This window comes from Caretta caretta, chromosome 14, assembly GCF_965140235.1.
Source record: "Caretta caretta isolate rCarCar2 chromosome 14, rCarCar1.hap1, whole genome shotgun sequence".
NCBI classification, from domain to species: Eukaryota; Metazoa; Chordata; order Testudines; family Cheloniidae; genus Caretta; species Caretta caretta.
Genome location: NC_134219.1, coordinates 42507918 through 42527104, shown reverse-complemented (window position 1 = coordinate 42527104; position 19187 = coordinate 42507918). Strand labels below are relative to the sequence as shown.

At 45.3% G+C, this 19187-nt stretch overlaps 1 protein-coding gene across 2 annotated transcripts in view; it reads left to right on the top strand.

Annotated features, from left to right (window-relative positions):
• Positions 1–1438: 1438 nt before the first annotated feature.
• Positions 1439–19187, top strand: part of LOC142069251 (butyrophilin subfamily 1 member A1-like) — a 33272-nt gene continuing 15523 nt past the window's right edge. The window contains exons 1-2 of one of the 2 annotated variants that reach the window (XM_075119854.1): positions 1439–1715; positions 13533–13652. In XM_075119854.1, the coding sequence (XP_074975955.1) occupies positions 13553–13652 (100 nt within the window). In that variant the 5' untranslated portion in view covers positions 1439–1715; positions 13533–13552. Of the gene's footprint in view, positions 1716–13532; positions 13653–18197; positions 18239–19187 lie in introns of those variants that run through there. The other variant, XM_075119855.1, reaches the window with a different exon arrangement.

The following is a 19187-nucleotide window of genomic DNA, read 5'->3' as shown; positions in this document are numbered from 1 at the left end:
ATGCCCAAATACATGTGTTAGTCTTTAAGATGCCACAGGACTCCTCGTTGTTTAGATCAAAGCTGATTACTTAGCAAACAAACAAACAACTCCCACAATCTAAGCTTAATATACTAAAGAGGTTGGTGAAAAAGAGCAGATCCTCATCTTAAGTGATGGTGCAAACAGGTTGGCAGATTCACAAGGCACAAGCTGCATTAGCTTCACAGCTTGGGTTTCCCAGGTGTTTCATTCACAGGCTAGAAATCCTTCTAACCTGCATTCAGCCCTTCTCCCCAGTTCAGTCCTTGTTTCTCAGGTGTTTCTAAGTGTTTCTTTGGGCACAGAAACCGAGAAGAATCATTGATGGTGTCACTCCTTCCCCTATATAGCTTTAGTATATGGCAGGAATCCTTTGTCTCCTAGTCTGACCCACACCCATCCCAGTGGGAAAGTACCAGGTTAAGATGGTGGCCAGTGCCAGGTAACAGGATCACCTGACCTTGCAGTGTCTAAGGAGCCTCCTAGGAGACTTCTCAGGAAGGAGGGAGATTAGTATCTTCACAGTTCTACTTTCCTTCCTAATGGCCCATCCAGCTTGAGTGCTCACTGTCTAGTGGGCGTTCCCCAGGTGAAAACACAGTTGTAATTGCTACAGAGTCAATATCTCTAACTTTAGATACAGAATTGATACATGCATACAAACAGGATAATCATATTCAGTAACCATAGTTTTCAGAGTAGCAGCCGTGTTCGTCTGTATTCCCAAAAAGACCAGGAGGACTTGTGGCACCTTAGAGACTAACCAATTTATTTGAGCATAAGCTTTCGTGAGCTACAGCTCACAACACTGGATGTATTCAGTACCTTTCCAAGGACATCTTACATGACCCATGTTGCATAAAACATATTTTAGTTACACCATAATCATATAATAATAACATTTCTATGAAGAATGCGGGGTGCAGTGTTACTATTAGTATTTCCAACCGATCACTTATTCCGGGACAGAACGTTGTTTGGTGTCCGGTCAGAACTCAGGATTCCTTAATGCTATTCTATTCTCTGACTTCTCTTTTCGGCCTCAGACTGAGTCTTGTCCCTAGGGAGAGCCAGGGCTTCAATCTTCTGATGTTACAGTCATGAAGAATGAGGTTCACCCTCTACCCCAGTTTCGCACTGCAAAGGTATTGTTCATATTATTCCTAACTGTCCGCAGGGGAATGTTTATTCTGGTGACATAATGTAGAAGGTGACGATTATTTGTGACATTTACTACAGTTCACCCAAAAGCAAGAGCCAGTCTCTTCACAATCACTCCTGTATTCAGGTCATTCGGAGCCCCGGAAACTTTGACTCTTCCGGGCCGGCCAGTTCTGTCTCAGCAGCCACGTGGCTGTTTCTTTAAGAGGAGATTCTCAGATCCCACCCGAGGTTGCTGCCATTTCCGAGTCCCTCTGTTACTTTCGCTTTCACACTCAGTAGATGCTGCCGGCGGACAGTGCGTTTATCCCTGTGGAACAAGAACAGGATTCTTTAAACACAATAAAATCAAAACCCAACCCTGCTAGAAAAGGCTGTGATCAGACGGCAGCTATTTGATACCCGGAAGTAGCTGGGCATCTTGATGAAATGAAATAACTTATAGTTTGAGGACTATCTCGGCAAAGCCTGAGGCTTTCAGAAGGACAGACCGCCCCCTACGCGCCATGAACCGTCTCCGGAGGATCAATCCGGTAGGTGAACTGTGGCTGCCTGACTCGGTAACAGTCAGGGCTCTGTCTTGGACAGATTGGTAATAACACAAAGACTTGAGAATCCCCTGAGAATTTGTTTTGCTCTTTATGGGAACGGTTCCGCATGTGTACGTTGAGAATGACATGCCCTCCAATCCATTTCAGGTCGGTTTCCTAGCCCTGCCGGGTTTGTACAGTACAGTCACTAGGTAATTCCTTTCCTCTGTTCCTGTGTTTCACCAAGGATCCTGGGCCCAATCCCGTTTTTAGGGTCGTTAAGGGGAGATTTGTAACAAAGGAACTTCCTGTATTTAGAATAGAGGAAGAAACGTGGCGCTGCAAACTCAGCAGCAATCAGTAAAGTTTCCTGGCCTGCTTGTTGTCGGTAGTTTTCGAGCTGTCTGTGGGGCTGAGTCCTTTTGCTTCTGATGTTTTAAGGGAAAAAACGTCCAGTTTTGTCCAGAATCAATGGAAAGAAATTACTTTATTCATTTTGAGATCAGTGGGAATTAAGCATGTGCCTAAAGTGAAGCACCCTTTGAAATGTGCTGAATAGGGATGGACATAATGACTGAATCTGGGCCAGAATCTTTAATGCAATTAGACAATGAGGGGATGTCACCACTTGTGGCTTGGTACTGGTCTTCTGTATGCGTGTCAAGGGATCCACAACAACCAGAGTGATCAGTTTGTACACATTGCATTGTTGTCCTGTGATAACTTAATGTTGCCTCCTGTCTTTGTGGCCACAGAGCTGTAAAAGGGTGGTTAGCAGGGGTGATTTTTATGGTCCTGGGTTTAGGGAAGATTTGATGGCAAGAAAGGCCCATGTTACTGTGAGACAGGTTATTCCCTGTGCGAAAAGCCGTCAGCGGGGAGAATTCATGAGGGTATCTCTGTGCCCGATTAAAAAAAGGGGAATTATTTTTCACCCTAAAAATTGCATGATTTTTGTTTGATTGATTTGAAATGTTTATGGAACTTTCCATTGAAAAAAAACAGCTTGAAATAATTTGGAAAAAAAATGAATGGACACAAACACTTTGATTTTGGGGGAGTGGGTTTCGGGACTTTCCCATTTTCTCGCCCTCACTCTCATTTTTTAAAAGAAATGATGCATGAGAAACATAACAGTAATAAAAAATCTTTTCATTCCTTTTAGTCTGAACTTGTTTGAAATCTACTCGAAATAACATTCATTTTGAAATTTTTTTTTTAAATCAATCACAAGAAAGCTTTTGTGGTTATTTCTGCATTGTTCTGAACGCCATTTTTTCATTTATTGTTTAATGAAATATATTGAAATATATTCAAGTGGTGTCAATTCTCTCATAATTTTGTCTTGAGTCTTGAAATATTTGATATTTTCCTTAAAACCCCAGCTGTTCTTGTCCTGTGATTATGAGAGAATTTCAGTTTTAATGTTTAAAGAAAGTTTCTAGCCCTTGTGATTGCAGAAAAAAGCTAGAGAATATGACCTGAGTGTGACCTAAAATCTCAGATACCAAAAGGCAACTTTTTTTAAAAAAAAAAACCCACATGTATTTTTTTGTGTGTGTGGAACAGTAGAGATCCATGAGCGAGGGGATCTCCTCCATGAGCAGAGATCTGGATTTTGTTACATGTTTTGTACAGTGCCTCGCTCAAAGGGGTCCTGATCAGTGACTGGTGCCTACATGCTTTGGCAATAAAAACAAACTATCATAACGTGTTCTGTTCCTATATATTTCCCACCTGCTATGTTTTTTATGTTCAGTGTATTCAACTTTACCTATTACATTCGCTAATTGTTTCCCATGATGGGAACAGAAAAATCTGTGTCTGGGGGGGGGGGGGGGGGGGCGTTATGGGATTGTTGTGAAGAAAAAATTCTAAAGCTGTCATTCTAATCACAAGAAGGAAATATGCTGACACCTACTATTTTAGGGTCAGATTATTTAAACCTCTCAGTATTGGTCTAACCTTGCTGCCCCTGTTAGTCATTTCAAGTTTTCCCATTAACTTCAGTGGGGCAGAATTAGGCCAGTACTCAATGATTTTCAAAATCCTGCCCTTAATTCTCTTAATTCATATTCAGGGGAGTTCCTTCTCTCTCTCTCTCTTTTTTTTCCCTGGGTCATGGGACATTAATATCATTTTACACTGATCTGCTCTTTTTTGTGCAGACTATGGGACGACTGCTGTCACTGCATAATATGCAAACGAGTTCACATAACAATGCATTTATCCCTATTTTTATTACATGTGTCCTTTGCAATTTTCTGTTCCTCAAACTCTAATATCCAGCTTGTCCTAATCACTGAAGCCTACTCATTAAGTTATACTGTTGTTGTGTTCTTTTTATTCTTCCTGTTGTCTGGATGACATTTCAGTGAAGATAAAGGTTCTCTCGTTCTGCCACAGCTCCGGATTCATCTCCTCTCTGCCTGGTTTTATTATTTATTTTATAACTGTTTGATGTTCACAAGTTGGAACCAGGTAGGAATCCTCCAGGCCTCTGCTGCTTCCTATAGTTTTTCGTTTAGGCCCCAGGCCTGCAGTGCCTTACAAATGAAGTTTATGCACTGCGAGCAGTCCCATTGAAGTCAATGGAAGTAATCCCAGTGTGTAAATGTAAGCACAGAGCAGGAGCGGGCCCTTACTTGTTGTTCTTTAGCTGTGTTTCTGTTGTTGCTGGACTACTTGATCTGACCTTGGGGTAATTTGCAGTCTGCTTGTTCATCCATGTCTTTTGTAAAAATTGCCAAGAGGGCCCAGCTCATTGGATGGATGTTCTTTTACTGCGGGTAATACAAACCTAAACCATTAAAATGATTAGGTTTTATATTTATAAAAAGAGCCCATCACTCTCTCTTTAGTTGCAAATACAAAGGTGAAGGGACCAGGAGCAGGTTGGTTGGTTGGTTGGTTATGTTTGGTTTGTTTTATAAACACCTTCCTGCCTCCCTAAGCCTTCAGGACTAATAACTCCCCAACACACCTTATCTCAGTTACATCCTCTTCCATCCATTCCCTTCCCGACAGAGAATGGACTCTAGATGTGCCAGACCAATGGGGTGTTGCAGTGCTGAAGATCCTTCACTGAAAGCTTCCCACCACCATTCTTCTCCCACTAAAACCAGTGAGAGTGTAAGACTGAGCATCCCAGCTGCTCTCCGCCACCCTTGTATCACATCAGGAGAGAGGTGGTCGCCTGGTCCTAAACCATTCGGTGCTTCTTGTGTCAAAAACCAAACACCTTGAATTGCACCAAATATATACTGGGAGCCAGAGCAGATCCCAGCGCTAGGGTCACAGAATCCTGTTTGAAGAGCACAGACAAGGAAACAGGAGATGACAGTCTGCAGGAACTGCCAACTAGTCCTCAGGTGATAACGGGATTCCCACACTGGAAACCTGAGCACCAAAAGCTGGCAAGGCCCTGAGGTGCTGATCCAAATCCATTGAAATCACTGGGATTCTTTCCATTGACGTCAGCAGGATTGGGATCAGGTTCCCAGCCACTTAAAAGATCCTCCACTTTCCCTAGTTTACCAGGCCTAATCCTACTCTCTAGGCAGAGCACGCTACTGCCAGTGGCAGCAGAATTGAGGGGGCAGATGTAAAATATTTTTTCTCTTTGAATGACTTTTCTTTTGTGTCCTGGTCAGGGCCGGATTTAGGGACAGGTGACTGCCTGGGGTGCCCGGCTTGTGGGGTGCCAGGCTCAGGGTGCTGTTTTTGTTGGTAGCGATAAAAGGGAAAATAGAATTTTTGAAGTATAATGCCCCTAATTGTGGCCCTGTTAACGTTCTAAGTCTGTCACCTGCTGTCACACTGTTCAATACTTGTCCACCCAGTGTTGGTGCGCAGTTCAATTTCTTGATGTTAGTACATTTCGGTTATTCTTAAAACTAAGAAGTTTCTGTAAGATTTACAGATCCTAGTCTGCAAATGCATCATCTTATGTGAGAGAGAGAAATCGTGCGTCAAAGTCATGAAATGAGCTACAAATGTGATTAAAAAATAAAGTATTTAAAGGTTTAACAAATGGAGGGGGGGTGTCAAAGATGCTCCTTACCTGAGGCGTCATTTGATGTGGGGCCAGCCCTGGTACTTCTAACAATGCAGGTTTCAGAGTAGCAGCCATGTTCGTCTGTATCCGCAAAAAGAACAGGAGGACTTGTGGCACGTTAGAGACTGACCAATTTATTTGAGCATAAGCTTTTGTAAGCTACAGCTCACTTCATCGGAACTCACCCCCCCTACCCGAACCTCCGTCCCATCCAACCACCCCCTGTCCTCTGACTGCCCCCTGGGACCTCCTGTCCCTTATCCAACCCCCCAGCCCCTTTACCATGCTGCACAGAGCAGCGTGTCTGGCAGCTGTGCCATCTGGCCAGAGCTAAACACGCTGCCACTCTGCCCTGCAGGAGCGTGCAGCCCTGCCGCCCAGAGCGCTGCCCATGAGGTGGTGTGCCCGCAGGGGAGCGGAAAGAGCGGGGGAGGGGCCGGGGGCTAGCCTCCCTGGAGGGGAGCTCAGGGGCCGGGAGGACGGTCCTGCAGGCTGTATGTGGCCCGCAGGCCATAGTTTGCCCACCTCTGATCTACATCCTTCTTGGTTTCTTGTTATAATTTTACACAACTCTGTTAATGAACTTCTTGAATGCAATGCGCTCATCTTCGGTGGCTTCTCCTGTGTCCGGAACTTCCATTCCTTCAATTGAGATGCTCATTAGTTCATTCACGTGATCAGGCAGAAGGCGACTTCTTTCAAAACACACATTTCTATTCAGTGATGAAAAAGAACGCTCAACTGTAGCTGTTGTGACTGGGAGTAGCAAGAGATGAATTCCTACTTCTTTCAGCCCAGGAAACACAGCACAAAGATCAGGTCGAGCCACTAGTGATGATAAAAAAGAAGTTCGTTGTATGATATTCCACTCTGTGTTCAAGTTCTCTATTCTGTCCTGAGCACATGGCAGCCCCATTGCTGGTAGTGTCTCACTCCACTCAGCTGCCAGTGTTTTATAGGACAGGCATCTGTAAAAGCTACACAGTGGTTGAGTAGAATCTAGAAGTCACTGTTGTAGATTTTTAAGAATCAAGTCTGTGTACTTTTTCAGTTGCCTTAACTAACGCTTCTTGTCCTCTTCACTTAAGGATTCAATATAAATGCTTTCATTAGTCAACTTCTGGACTGAAGTCTTTGCTTCTTCCAGTGCTCTTTCAATGGATAGCTCTCTGATCCAAATGTAGCTTCTGTTGCTCGACAAAGATCTACTGCTGTTGTAGCAGATGCCTGGATGACTTTGTTTAATGACCCAAGTGGTTTCAACAGTAGACTTACGAGAGAGAGAATGGCAATAGTCTTCTCTGAACGTAGTAGCAAAAGTAACCCACCAGCCTCACTACTTAGATCCATCCCATCTTGGTAGATACTTTCCAAAGCCAGTAATAATGGCTGGAGTAATTTTAAGACAACAGCCAAGGATATCCAAGATATTCAGTCTTTTTGGACTCTTGCTGAAAAAAGAATAAAATGAAGACATTAAATTTATAGCTTTTTAAATGTCTTTTGAAGAGTCTGCAGCTCGTAGCGTAGATGGCCTCTGCAGTGTGTATAGGAGAGATTAGTGTTAAACTTTTCTCTGAGCAAAGCTTGTACTCCACCATGTCTTCCAGAGAAGTTTGCAGCTCCATCAAATGCACAAGCAGCCATCTGTTTGGGGTCCAGCTGACAAGCATTTAATTATTCATAATATGCTCAAATGTCCCCCAGAATCCATACAGTGTCACATGCCCTAAATGATCCAGGGAAGACACCTGGTAATGATGGTTTGCCTGTTGAGTTTTGCAAGGCCTTTTGGACCCTTTTTGGGACTGACTTGCTCCAGGTTTTTCAGGAGAGCATCAGGGAGACGATATTACCACTTAGTTGTTGTCGAGCAATTCTCACCCTTTTGCTTAAGAAGGGGTACCTTGGGGAGGGAAAGGATTGGAGATCTGTGTTCCTGTGTTGATCCAACTATAAACTTTTCTCAAAGGCCTTGGCCAACGGATTGAAAACTGTGATTGGGTTGGTTGTGCATCATGACCAGACCCATTGTATCTTCAATAGGTCCACTTTTAACAATCTTTGCCTATTGTGGGATGTAGAATGTTATTGAAAGTTACCTAGAAACAGAGAAATGCAATTAAGTTGAGTGCTGCAGGGTTTTGTTTTGTTTTGCCAATAATGTATCCTGTTCATAGTTTTCCATTTTCTCTGTATCCAGGTTGCCTTAAATCATTGTGACTGTGTTTACACTCAATCCATTTTTTTGGTTATTTTATCCCCTCTCACCTTGCCTGCGACCCCCCCTGCCCCCGAGCCAGGCCCCCAGCAGGATCCGGGTTTGTCTGGACTGTGGCCGGGGGCAGGTGACATTTATCGATGCTGGTGCCGAGGCCCCGATCTTCACTTTCCTGCCAGGCTCCGTCCCTGGGGAGAGAATCCGACCCTGGCTTGGGGTGGGGCCAGGATCTCGGCTCAGCCTGTGTCCCTGAGGCACCAGTGGGGGATATCCCATCAGGGACCCTGAAATCAGACTCTTTAGCCTCAGACACCCACCAGTCTCTCTGACTCTGGAGGATTCCTGTCTTCCTACAGACTTTCTACCCTGTGGTATCTATGGCTGTGGAGTCTCTGGACTATCAAACCATATAGAGCAGGGAGTGATGGGCGTAGAGAAGCCAATCTCATTGCTTTAAGGATTTTGTAGCCTTTTTGTCTCTCTCCGCTATGGTCCGATAGGACTCTGACCATCCAGGCTCAAACAGTTTCATTGAATAAGTTAGAGTGATTGGAGGGAAAGGAATGAAAAAATGGGCTTCTTTAGTAAGTCATCCAGTCTCTGTGACCCTGCAGGACTCCCATCTGCTCAGTCCCCATCTCTATGGCCCCTGGGTACTCCACCTCCTCCCTCCCTGCAGCCCCAGGGATGGGAGGGGGGAAGAAGCCCTGGAGCTGCAGGAGGGGCAGAGGGGTCCTGAGGGGCAGAGGTGGGGGTTGGGCAGGGGGTAACACTAACAGCTGGTCTGGGGACAGGCAGATGTCGGGGTGGCAGGGACACTGCATGAATCAATCAGGGTTTGGGGGGTTGGGGAGAAGCTGGAAGCTCTGCAGCAGAAGGGAACGTTTTGTACAAATCTCTCATTGGGGTCTCCCAGCCAGAGCTCCTGCCAAAGAGGCACAAGTCACTGTCCTGAAGAGCTGGCAAATTTGTAATTGTCACACAGATGGGATGGGCGGGGGTGCAGAGAGACCAAAAACCATTATATAACAGGTTTTTTAAATCATTTTTGGTCAGTCTCATGATATTTTAAAACTCCTGAGGTTGGCAGCCCTGGGGGAGATAGGGAGATAGGGTGGGTTTAACCAGAGGGAATTAGAAGAAGCAAGAAGGAAAAATGTGAATGAAAATAAAACAAGAATAAAAGGAGAGTCCTGGAGAAATGTTAGAAAACAGAAATGAAAAGAGTGACGGGAAAATATCCCTGACAGGGGTTCAGAAGAGGGGAAGGGATAAAATCGGGAAGGGGGGGGAATGGAGAAGCCAAAAGGAAAGATCTGTGGGAGGGAGGAGAGGAGAGTGGGAGAGACACAGGAAAATAAACAGGGGTGGTAAGTGAAGGCTAGAAAAATGCTGAGTAGAAAAGGGTGGTGTGAAGGAAAAGGGAGAAGGAAAGGGAACATGAGTGGGACAGAGAGATTTATGACCTGTTACTGTATGCATCCGATGAAGTGAGCTGTAGCTCACAAAAGCTTATGCTGAAATAAATTGGTTAGTCTCCAAGGTGCCACAAGTCCTCCTTTTCTTTTTGCGAATACAGACTAACACGGCTGCTACTCTGAAACCTGAAAATGAGACTGTAACTCATTAATTCCCTGTATTAATTCCTGGACATTGGTGCTATTTTTGTGCCATTAAGGAAACTGTTCTAGGAGCTGGGGATCTCCTTGCCATACGCTGTCATTATTAAAGCTCCTTCTCTGCTCCTTTTACTTCCCTGTTACTTCCTGTAAATAAAAGATTAAAAACAATTTGTTTTGTCTTGTTCCACTTTGCAGCTTTTGGGGGCAGTCCTGGTAGGGTGACCAGACAGCAAGTGTGAAAAATGGGGATGGGGGTAATAGGAGCCTATATACGAAAAAGACCCAAAAATCAGGACTATCCCTATAAAATCGGGACATCTGGTCACCCTAAGTCCTGGGGTTTGCTTCCTGACTTAGTTTTGTCCCCCTAGCCTCCCCCTGGAATATCGTGGCTCTAGGATGAGAGTTTGGGTTTTACTGGGATGTCACTCTCCAGCCTGTGCTCTGTCTCTGTCCTGTACACCCCCATGTCAATGAGGAATTGCTCAGCTGTGCTCTGCGGAGAGAAGACTGGTTGCACAGGGGACAATCCGTGAAGGGACTCAGGTGTTACAATGCTGAGATCACAGGGCCTAGTTTTTAGGCAGGTAAAAAATCACAGGAACAGCCCTGTGACCCGCAAAGCTGAGTTAGGGGCCTAAACTCCCTGTACAATGCATGGGCATCACAGGCACCTTAAAGTGCGATTCACAAAAGCCAACTCAATAGGCAGGGACCAGATGGGAACCTAGCATAGGGTACTCCGGTCTATCCTTTCACCTGGGTAGGCCCACCTTTTTGATAGATGGTCCCTTACACCAAAAATCACCCCAATATTCAGGTTATGCCTAGTCCCAAAGGACTAGTCACTTTCCCATATTTCATACAGCATCACACAACTGACCTGGGGTGACACTTTATGGTATTCTTAACACCAACAGTATAAAATTGCAAGGAATCTGACCAGCTATGCTGTGTGAGGTATCTGCGAAAAAGTTATAATTTCCCAAGTAGGATAATCTTGTTTATAAGTTTGCATCAGCTTTGTATTGGGAGTTATAGATATGTAGGATATATCTGTATTTCCCAACTTGTGCTGTGTTTCCGGGTAACAGCCTCGGACAGATTGGCGTCAGCACTGCCTAGCCTGTTGATGGTCCATCAAGGGACATTGGCTGTACAATAAACCCATTGAAAGACCAGGGACTACGCCTGATAAGTCAGCGAGCCATGTAGGGTCATGTACTGTGAAGCTTGTATTTGGGACAAAGGAAGTACAAGCCTCGTGGCAAAAGAACTTTATTAAGGTGATGTTAAAATAAAAAGAAAACGGTACAGAGTTTAAGCATCGATGTTTCTGGTTATCAGGGAATAACGTACAGATTATCAAGGGGTGCGAAGTTCGGTTATGCCACATTTATTGTAAATATAATAAAAAATATAAACACACACTGCTATGTCACTACTTATTCCTTACTTATCTCTATATACATTCATACAAGTTCTGCATAGCGGTTATAGTTACCAGCCTAGAAGTTGCCAGGTAGCCTGTACACGAGAGTGGAGCCGAGTCCGTGTCAGATGCGCATCCGATGCTCCTGGAGGGTGGTGGCAGAACCAGAGACTCAAAGTTCTCCGTTCTTAGAGTCCATTTTTATTGGAATTTATTCCTATGCCAGTCCATGGAAATTGCTTTGTCATATTGTTAGTCATGACGGCTCCAGGACGGCTGTCAGGTGCTCATCAGCCTTCTTCATCCATTGAATCGGTCGGGTAGATTCCAGTTTGCCCTCCAGGGTTTCTCTGGTTGTTTCCACCTGGCGCTTTCTTTGGCTGATTGATACCGAATTCCTAGGCTGGCACTTCCCTGATTATTCAAAACCAATCATTCATTCACATACATTCTTTACTTTTAATTAAAAGACATTGATCATTTCACTGAGTATTGTTATTTATTTGAGACTCCCTGTCTTTTAACATTCCTGATACAAACGATAGAGCGTGGGAGTCTCTATGTGATATTTCTATGAGCGCCGCACCAATTAACGGCTTTCCGCGGTTGTTGTTACAAAATGTGTCAATCTCCAGTATAAAGTATCAGTTTACAAAGACTCAATTGAGCAGAAGCAATTGAGAGAGTAAAGTCAATTAAGTAGTTTACGTTCATAAGCGTCATCTCAGTTACAAGCAAGGGAAAGTATCAACTCAGAGAGAGTAGAGTCAATTGAGCGGTTTAGGTTTGCAAGCGCTAATCTTAATCACAAAGTATGGCTTAGAGTTAATTAACAGCTCACAGGGTACTTAGAGTCATTTGACAGTTTGCAAGCTTTAACACAGACACCATCGGCAGCTATGGAGAGCTGCAAATTAATATTGCAGAATTACAATTATTTCAAATAGGAGAATTACAATTATGATAACAATTATTCCAAATAGGGGAATTACAAATATTAAAAATATGCCGACATCATCTCCATTTTGTCTTCATTCCTGCTTCTTATCTCTGGAGCAACTTTGCTACAAACCAAGTTCTGAACAAAGGACTGAACGACCCATTTAAGCTGTGCATGAGGTCCAGAGGGACTTTCAAGCCAGAAAACTCACCAATATTGCTAAGAATGTGATATATGGATGTAAACAGGGTCCATGCTGCCGCCTTGGGTATTCAGCCCCTTGGCCCCCCTCTTCACTGAGTCAGGGACACTTCAATCCATGCAACACCCATGCTCTTTATTCTTGACAGGTTTCCCACTGCCAGTTCCCACCTATACACAGGCTTCACAGCTACTTTTCCTACAGGCCTGGCCGGCGCCGGCCACAGCCCTGGCCCCTCTTCTCTGGCTTCCTCCCAGCCTTTATAGCTCTAGGCTAATGAGGAGGGCATGTGTTGCCAGTTACCCAGGCAGGCACAGGGCTATCACCAAGCCCCAATCCATTCCCCTTGACTGGGGCTGGAGTGGCAGAAGCTGATGAAGGGGTTCCCAACCAGCACCCTGCCCCAGTGGACTTTGAAGTATTTGGGTGCTTAACAAGTGTCGTCTTGTTTTTTTCTTTTTCTTTTTAGTTTTAGACACTAAAAGATTGGCTGGCAGTGAGGTATTATGGGTGAGATCCAAACTCATATTGAACTGGTAATGTGGCTGGCTCTTTGGGGTCAGAAGAACATTAATAAGTTCTCTCTGTACTAGACCTTGCGGCTGATTGGGAACCAGGGAACTGGAATGCAGTAAAGAGGCTGTATGATTCCTTTTTTGTTGCTTTGTGATAATCAGTGTGGGGGATGAGAAGCATAGTTTGTGACTCTTGGGGAGTTGAACTTCAGTGTTACACACTAGTCCTGTGAGTATTTGCTCTCCTTTTTGCAGCCTGTTCTGACCATGGTATTTCCAGTGTGGGCTACCCCAGGCATCCCAGGTCACAAGTTGTACCTCAGATCTCGCACCAAAGACAACACTTGTAGCCAATCCTATAGTAAATGATCTGAGGATTTATGAACTAAAAAAAGAAATTTGAGCATTTTTTACAAGGTTAAAGCAGGTAAACATGAGAGCACAAATGCATCTAACAGAAGCTGCTGTAATATGCAAGCTCCATATATCCTTTAGGGCTAACCCAGGCCAAGCCCTGGGGAACTCTTGCTTATGCTTAGAAATTACTCAAAGACTTTAAGGCCAAAAGTGACCATCATGATCATCCAGTCTGATCAGGAATCTCTCTCTCTCTCTAAGGATGGGACAAAATCAGACTTCTAAAGGAATCACATTTTCAATTTTAAGGCAATGGTTGTTCTAACTCCGTAATATGAAAGAGGTCACTTAATAATGTATTTATTCCTTTTTTATTTACTGTGTCCTCTTTAATGCTTGACTTTAATGATTTAATGTTAATTGGTGTTATGCTCACTATGATACTTTTCTTTCCTCCTTCTTCCTATTGTCTAGATCAAGTGACAGTGAAGAAGATGAAGATTCTCTTATTCTGCCACAGCTCCCGAGCCAGCTCCCCTCTCCCTGGTTTTATTGTTTTCTTCCTTACTTGTTATGTTCACAAGATGGAATCAGGTAGGAATCCGCCCTGTGTCTGCTGTTTCTTAGAGGATTTATTTAAGCCCCTGAAGTGTCTTAACAACATGCTTAACTCAAAGTCAGTGGAACTACTCACAATGTGTAAATTTAAACACACAGCAAGATCAGTGTAAGTGGGGAAATGGTCCCGCTATTGTGGGGAACTTTCCTGGCTTCTACACGACCCCGGTGAAATGGGCTAGCGAAAGGATCCGAGTCCTCGCTCCCACTCCCTTCACCCACAGGCCTGCCTGACCTCGAGGGCTCCACTTCCACTCTCCTGTGTGGCAGAGTCCTCATAACCCCAACAAAGCTGAGCCCAGGATTCTGGTGGGGGGGGCTTGACCCCCAACCTTGTTGTGGTCACTTAGGGCAGGGGCTAGGGTGTCCCTACTCTGGGGGGCTCTCTCTGCACTGGACACTTCCCTGACCCACTGATCATTACATACAGTTTAAAGCAAATACAATTTGTTAGACAGCAATCAATTTTAAAAAACATAAGGAAAAATGGGAAAGGTTAAAGGAAAGCACATAACCCTGCTCTGTGGCAGGGAACATCACAACCAGCCGTCTCTGGAATGGAAGGGACGTTCACAATCTGTTCCTCACACGTCCCAGACCCCCTTCTCAGGCCCTGGCTGTGCTGCAGGGATGCTGCGGGTTGGACACTTGCTCTGGCGGCAGCCACACACCTTCAGGCTCTAGGTGGCAAGACCCTTCTTCCCAGCATCTGGCCATCCCCAATGGGGTTATGACCCCTCTCCCAGTCTGGCCTGCAGGGACCCTTGACTGATGGGGTCTCCCTGCGTGGGCCCTCTGCCCAGGGTCCCCTCTTCCCCTGCTGGCACTAGCTACTCACTGCACCCGACTCCAGACTACACGAGCCCCCAGCTTCATTCTCCTCTGTGCTGTTGCTGCTCTGCCTCCAACCCCCTGGGCTGCTTCTCTGGATTCTCTGGCTCTGGTTGCTGAAGCTCTCCTCCCAGGACAGGTCTGCTCTGCGGGCTGCTTCTGTGACTCTGCCCCCAGCACTGACCTGCTCCCTGGGCTGGTTCTCTGGCTCCCCAGGTCAGCTTGGGCCCCTGCTCTCTCCTTAGGTCAGCCCCACTCTGTCTGTCCAAGGCGATTTCAGCTCACACGGAGGATGGGACCCCCTTGGCCACCTGACTCGCTCCTTAGCCTGCCCGCCCTGTCAGTCAGGCTGACCTGGAGCATTGGCCTTTCCCCATTGCTCCTGGGGACTGTCAGTGTCAGGGTCCTGATTTCCCATCAACCCTTCCCTTCCTTTTGATACTGGGAGCTAGCCAACCAAAAACCCTCACTGAGTTTTAGTAATGGGCCAACAATCCTCTTACATTCCCCCTTGCTAAAATTCTGCCACTACAACCACAATATTCACACCGGTACATCCAGGCCCCATGTTTGCAACGTGCTGTATACCAGCATCATGTCATATAAAAATTAACAAAAGAACATTCAACATATTTAACATTCGATGTCTACTTCTTCCTACTATATAGGATAATTTTCATTAAAACACTACATAGAACCAATAACAGAATTATCTCTAAATTTAACAAGCAGTACACCCTTAGTAGTTCTCTGGGACCTTCTTCAGACTGATGGTTCATTACCAACAATTTCTATTTCTCTGTCTCCTGGTAACACCAGGACAATTTGAGGGATCTGGCCATTCTCGTTAGGGTTTGGGTTTGCCCACTCTGTTCCCCTCAATATTCAGTTTTGTGGGACTAGAACCATCCCCCAGCTGATTTCAGTCTCCTCAGGGCACACTGACCTATGCCTCCTGTGCTCCCCGACTGGACTAAGAAGGCGATGTTCTAGCTGGTCCCTATGCACTACACTTTCAGGACCTCCTCATTCAGGCCGGATGGCGTAAACTGGCAGCTCAGGATTGTTCTGAGCAACTACAATGTGGGGATTCGACTCCCACTTCTGTATTTTATTAAGCCTTCGGTATCTATGGTTATGGACTGGTGCACAGTCACCAGGTCTGATGAGAGCTCCATTGTACTTGCGATCAAAAGTCCTTTTCCTACTTTGGGCTGTGTCTTTAGTTGTGCTGAGAGCAGCTTTGCCAGCTGTCTTTGGGCTGTCATGGACACCTTTGACTCAGTCATGGAAACTGGTCACCTCAGCCTTAGAAAAGAGTTCTTGATGCTTCTCTGGCAACGCCCTTAAGTTAGCCACTTGTGCAGGAACCAGCCCCTTGAGCGCTGCTTGAACTGGAACTGGCAGTCTCCCACCACATCTTTCCTGAGTAAGGGTAACTTGTTCTCCCTTCTCCCTCCTTGTCACCTGCAACTCATTTCCATTCTCCTCAAATCTTGCCTTCACCTGAGGGATCACCTCCTCGGGCTGGTGTACCTCTGCTGTTCCGTTCCGAGGATTCAACTCCAGAGCCTTCACGCTTGAGTTTAGAAGACTCACGGGTACTCTTCCTTTGATGGCACTAGTCAGAACATTAGCTGACTGGACTCCATGAGGTAGGCGTGACCCAGATGTAGGCTCTACCAGCACTCGATATTTGTTGAACCCAGCAGCATTCATCAAGGATCTTCCATCTCCAAGGAGGGAATAGTGGTCTTCCCTTTTCTGCCCACTTTAACATTTCCAATCTGCATTGTGGGGACCAGGGAATGATTCTGCCTCTCCACTGGAGCCAGTAGTCTACTCAGAACAGCATTCTTCGTAGAGTGCTCATGACGGTTCATCCTCCTGGTTCCTTCTCCTGGCAAGAGCAGCTCCTTCAGCTCACTCATGTTCATTCCTAGAATCCCTGGGTCTCCTTCTTCCATATGGCTCTCTTCAGAGGCTTTGTCTTTCAGGATGAAGATGCATTTCCCTGGCAGTGTCTGGCCCATGTACTCTATGTCTGCTTCGAGGCACCCCACCACTGGGATTGCCAGTCCATTAACTGCTGTTAGACGTACAAACCTTGTGCTGTGCATAGTCAGCTCTTTGTCCTTCAAATATTTTTGAAAATGCGACTCAGAAATGGTGGTGACTTCTGAGCCAGCATCTAACAAACATCTGGTCTTCACTCCTACTGTACATACTTCAGCAGCTAGACAGTCTCCAAATACTCACTTAAAGAAGTCGCTAGATATGCTGGCACTGCCCACATTCCCCTCAATACTGTATGCAGAGTGATTTTCCATGAAGGACAGGCCTAGGAATCCTTCTGCCACTGTTTGGCCTTCTACTGTAGATGGACCACTCGCTCCTGGTGCCACATTGGTTTCGAGTGCCTGGGACTCTGCTCTCCTTCTCAGTGGACATTCTTGGCTAGTATGCCCTGGCTTTTCACAAATGTAACAGGTGTACCTTCCCAGCTCGTCCTTCAGTGGGGATCTTCGGGATCCCGATGTCCTTGGATATTTTGGCATACTAATGGGATTTTTTTCTTTCATCAACTCGGTCATCTCTTGCAGCATCTCCTCCTGTTGGACGGCTAGTTTTTGGATACCTTCACTTAAACTTCCCAATGTTAATTGTGTTTTGGGGCAGGACCTTTTCCCAATTAGTTGCATTCACTTCTTGTACAGGGGTTTGGCATGAGTTCATGGAACTTCTTACCAGGCTCTTCCTTAAACCTCCTTTTCATTTCACGGCGGAGGGAATCATCCCGGAGCCCCAGCACCAATTGCTCCTTTAGGACCAACTTGTCAAGGTTCTTGCCGCTCCACTTTGCTCATTCTCTCCTGGAGATCATATGCATATGCCCAGACAGTTTCACCAGGCTCCTGCTTTCACTCAAAGAACTCCTTTAGTCGGGTTCCAACCGTATCTGAGTGTGATGTGGTATGGAATATGGGTGACCATTTAAAATATCATTGACACCAATATTACAAAATCACAATAAATCATATACAAGATATGCCATGTAAGGCATCAGTAGCAATGTTATGGTTTGCTAAATATGATCATCATGTTTACAGGTGTGTATCATCTTAGTATCATAAGCTATAGATATGTGTGGTATGTTTGTGCCTCAAAATTGTGCTGTGCATCTGGGTGACACTCCCAGGCAGACCAGCATCAGCACTATCCAGCCTGCTTGATGGCCCATCAAGGGCAATAAGCTGTACAATGAACCATTGAGAGAAACCAGGGGCTCTGCCTATGAGTCAGCAGGACATGTAGGGATATGCCTGTGGACAGGGGACTCCAAATACCTTTCCATGCCCATGTGCTGGGAGCTTGTGTTTGGGACAATGGATGTACAAGCCACATGGCAAAGGATATAAAAAGGCAGCTATATCTTCTCCGTTTTGTCTTCAATCCTGATTCTCACCTCTGGAGTAAATTCTCTATAAACTGGTACTTTGAACAAAGGACTGATAGACCCATCCAAGGTGTGGATGTGTTCCAGAGGGACTGTACAAGCTAGGAAACTCACCAGTGCTGCTAAAAACCTTATATGTGGACTCTGAAGTATGTATGTATGTATCTGATTGCTTTGACCATTTAACAACTCTCTTCTCTTTCGTTCCTTTTCTTTTCTAATAAAATCTTTAGTTTTAGATACTAAAGGATTGGCTGGCAGCATGGTATTTTGGGTAAGATTCAAACTAGTATTGATCTGATAATGTGTCTAGTCCTTTAAGGAATTAAAAGAACATTTTGTAAAGTGAATGGAGTTTTCAGTAATGTCTCACTGTACTGAACCTATTCACTGATTGGGAGCCAGAGACTGAGATGCAGTGAAGGGGGTTGTGTGATTTCTTTTCTTGATAACCAGTGTGGGGGATCAGGAGCACAGTTTGTGACTGGTTGGTGAATCTAACTATAGTGTAAACCACCAGTTGTGGGAGAATCTGCTCTCCTTTTTGCAGCCTTCCCTGATGTTGGCATTGCTACTGTGGGCTGCCCTATGCACCTCGGGTCACGCTGTGCATCCTACTTCACATGCTTGCATCCTCTGTGACGCAATCCTTTTCTCAAACACCAAGGCCACCTGGCCTGAAGCTGAAGTGATTTGGCTCAGTGAGGCCAAGACATGTGGGTCCCAGAGTTGAAGACCCTTGACTGAAAATGTCCTGGCAGTGACCCCGTCTCACTAAATACAGGTGGAGGGGGGCAAAGGAGGTTAACTCAAGAACCTCAGCTGATCTCAATGAAAATTGTGTCCTCATACGAGGTGAGAGGTGGTGGTCTCCAAAGAAGCCGGGTCCCAAAACATTCGGGTGAAATTCTGGGAGATCTCTGTTGACTTCAGTGGAGTCAGGATTTCATCTTTTCATCCTTCTCATATTAAAACCAATGCTGAGAAATCACATCAGAAATATAGTGACGGTCGGAACAGATCACAGAGCTCAGGTACACAGTGTATATACTCAGGTCATCCAGTCCGTTCACGGGGCACTGAAATGGCTCTGTGGCATGTCAAATTAATATATGGGGAGTTATCAGTGACACCTATAGATGAGCTGGCCTGTCACTTATTAATGTAACTCTTCCCCCCTAACCCCCCTTTTCAGTTGTTTCTTATTGTGCCAAATTTTCAAT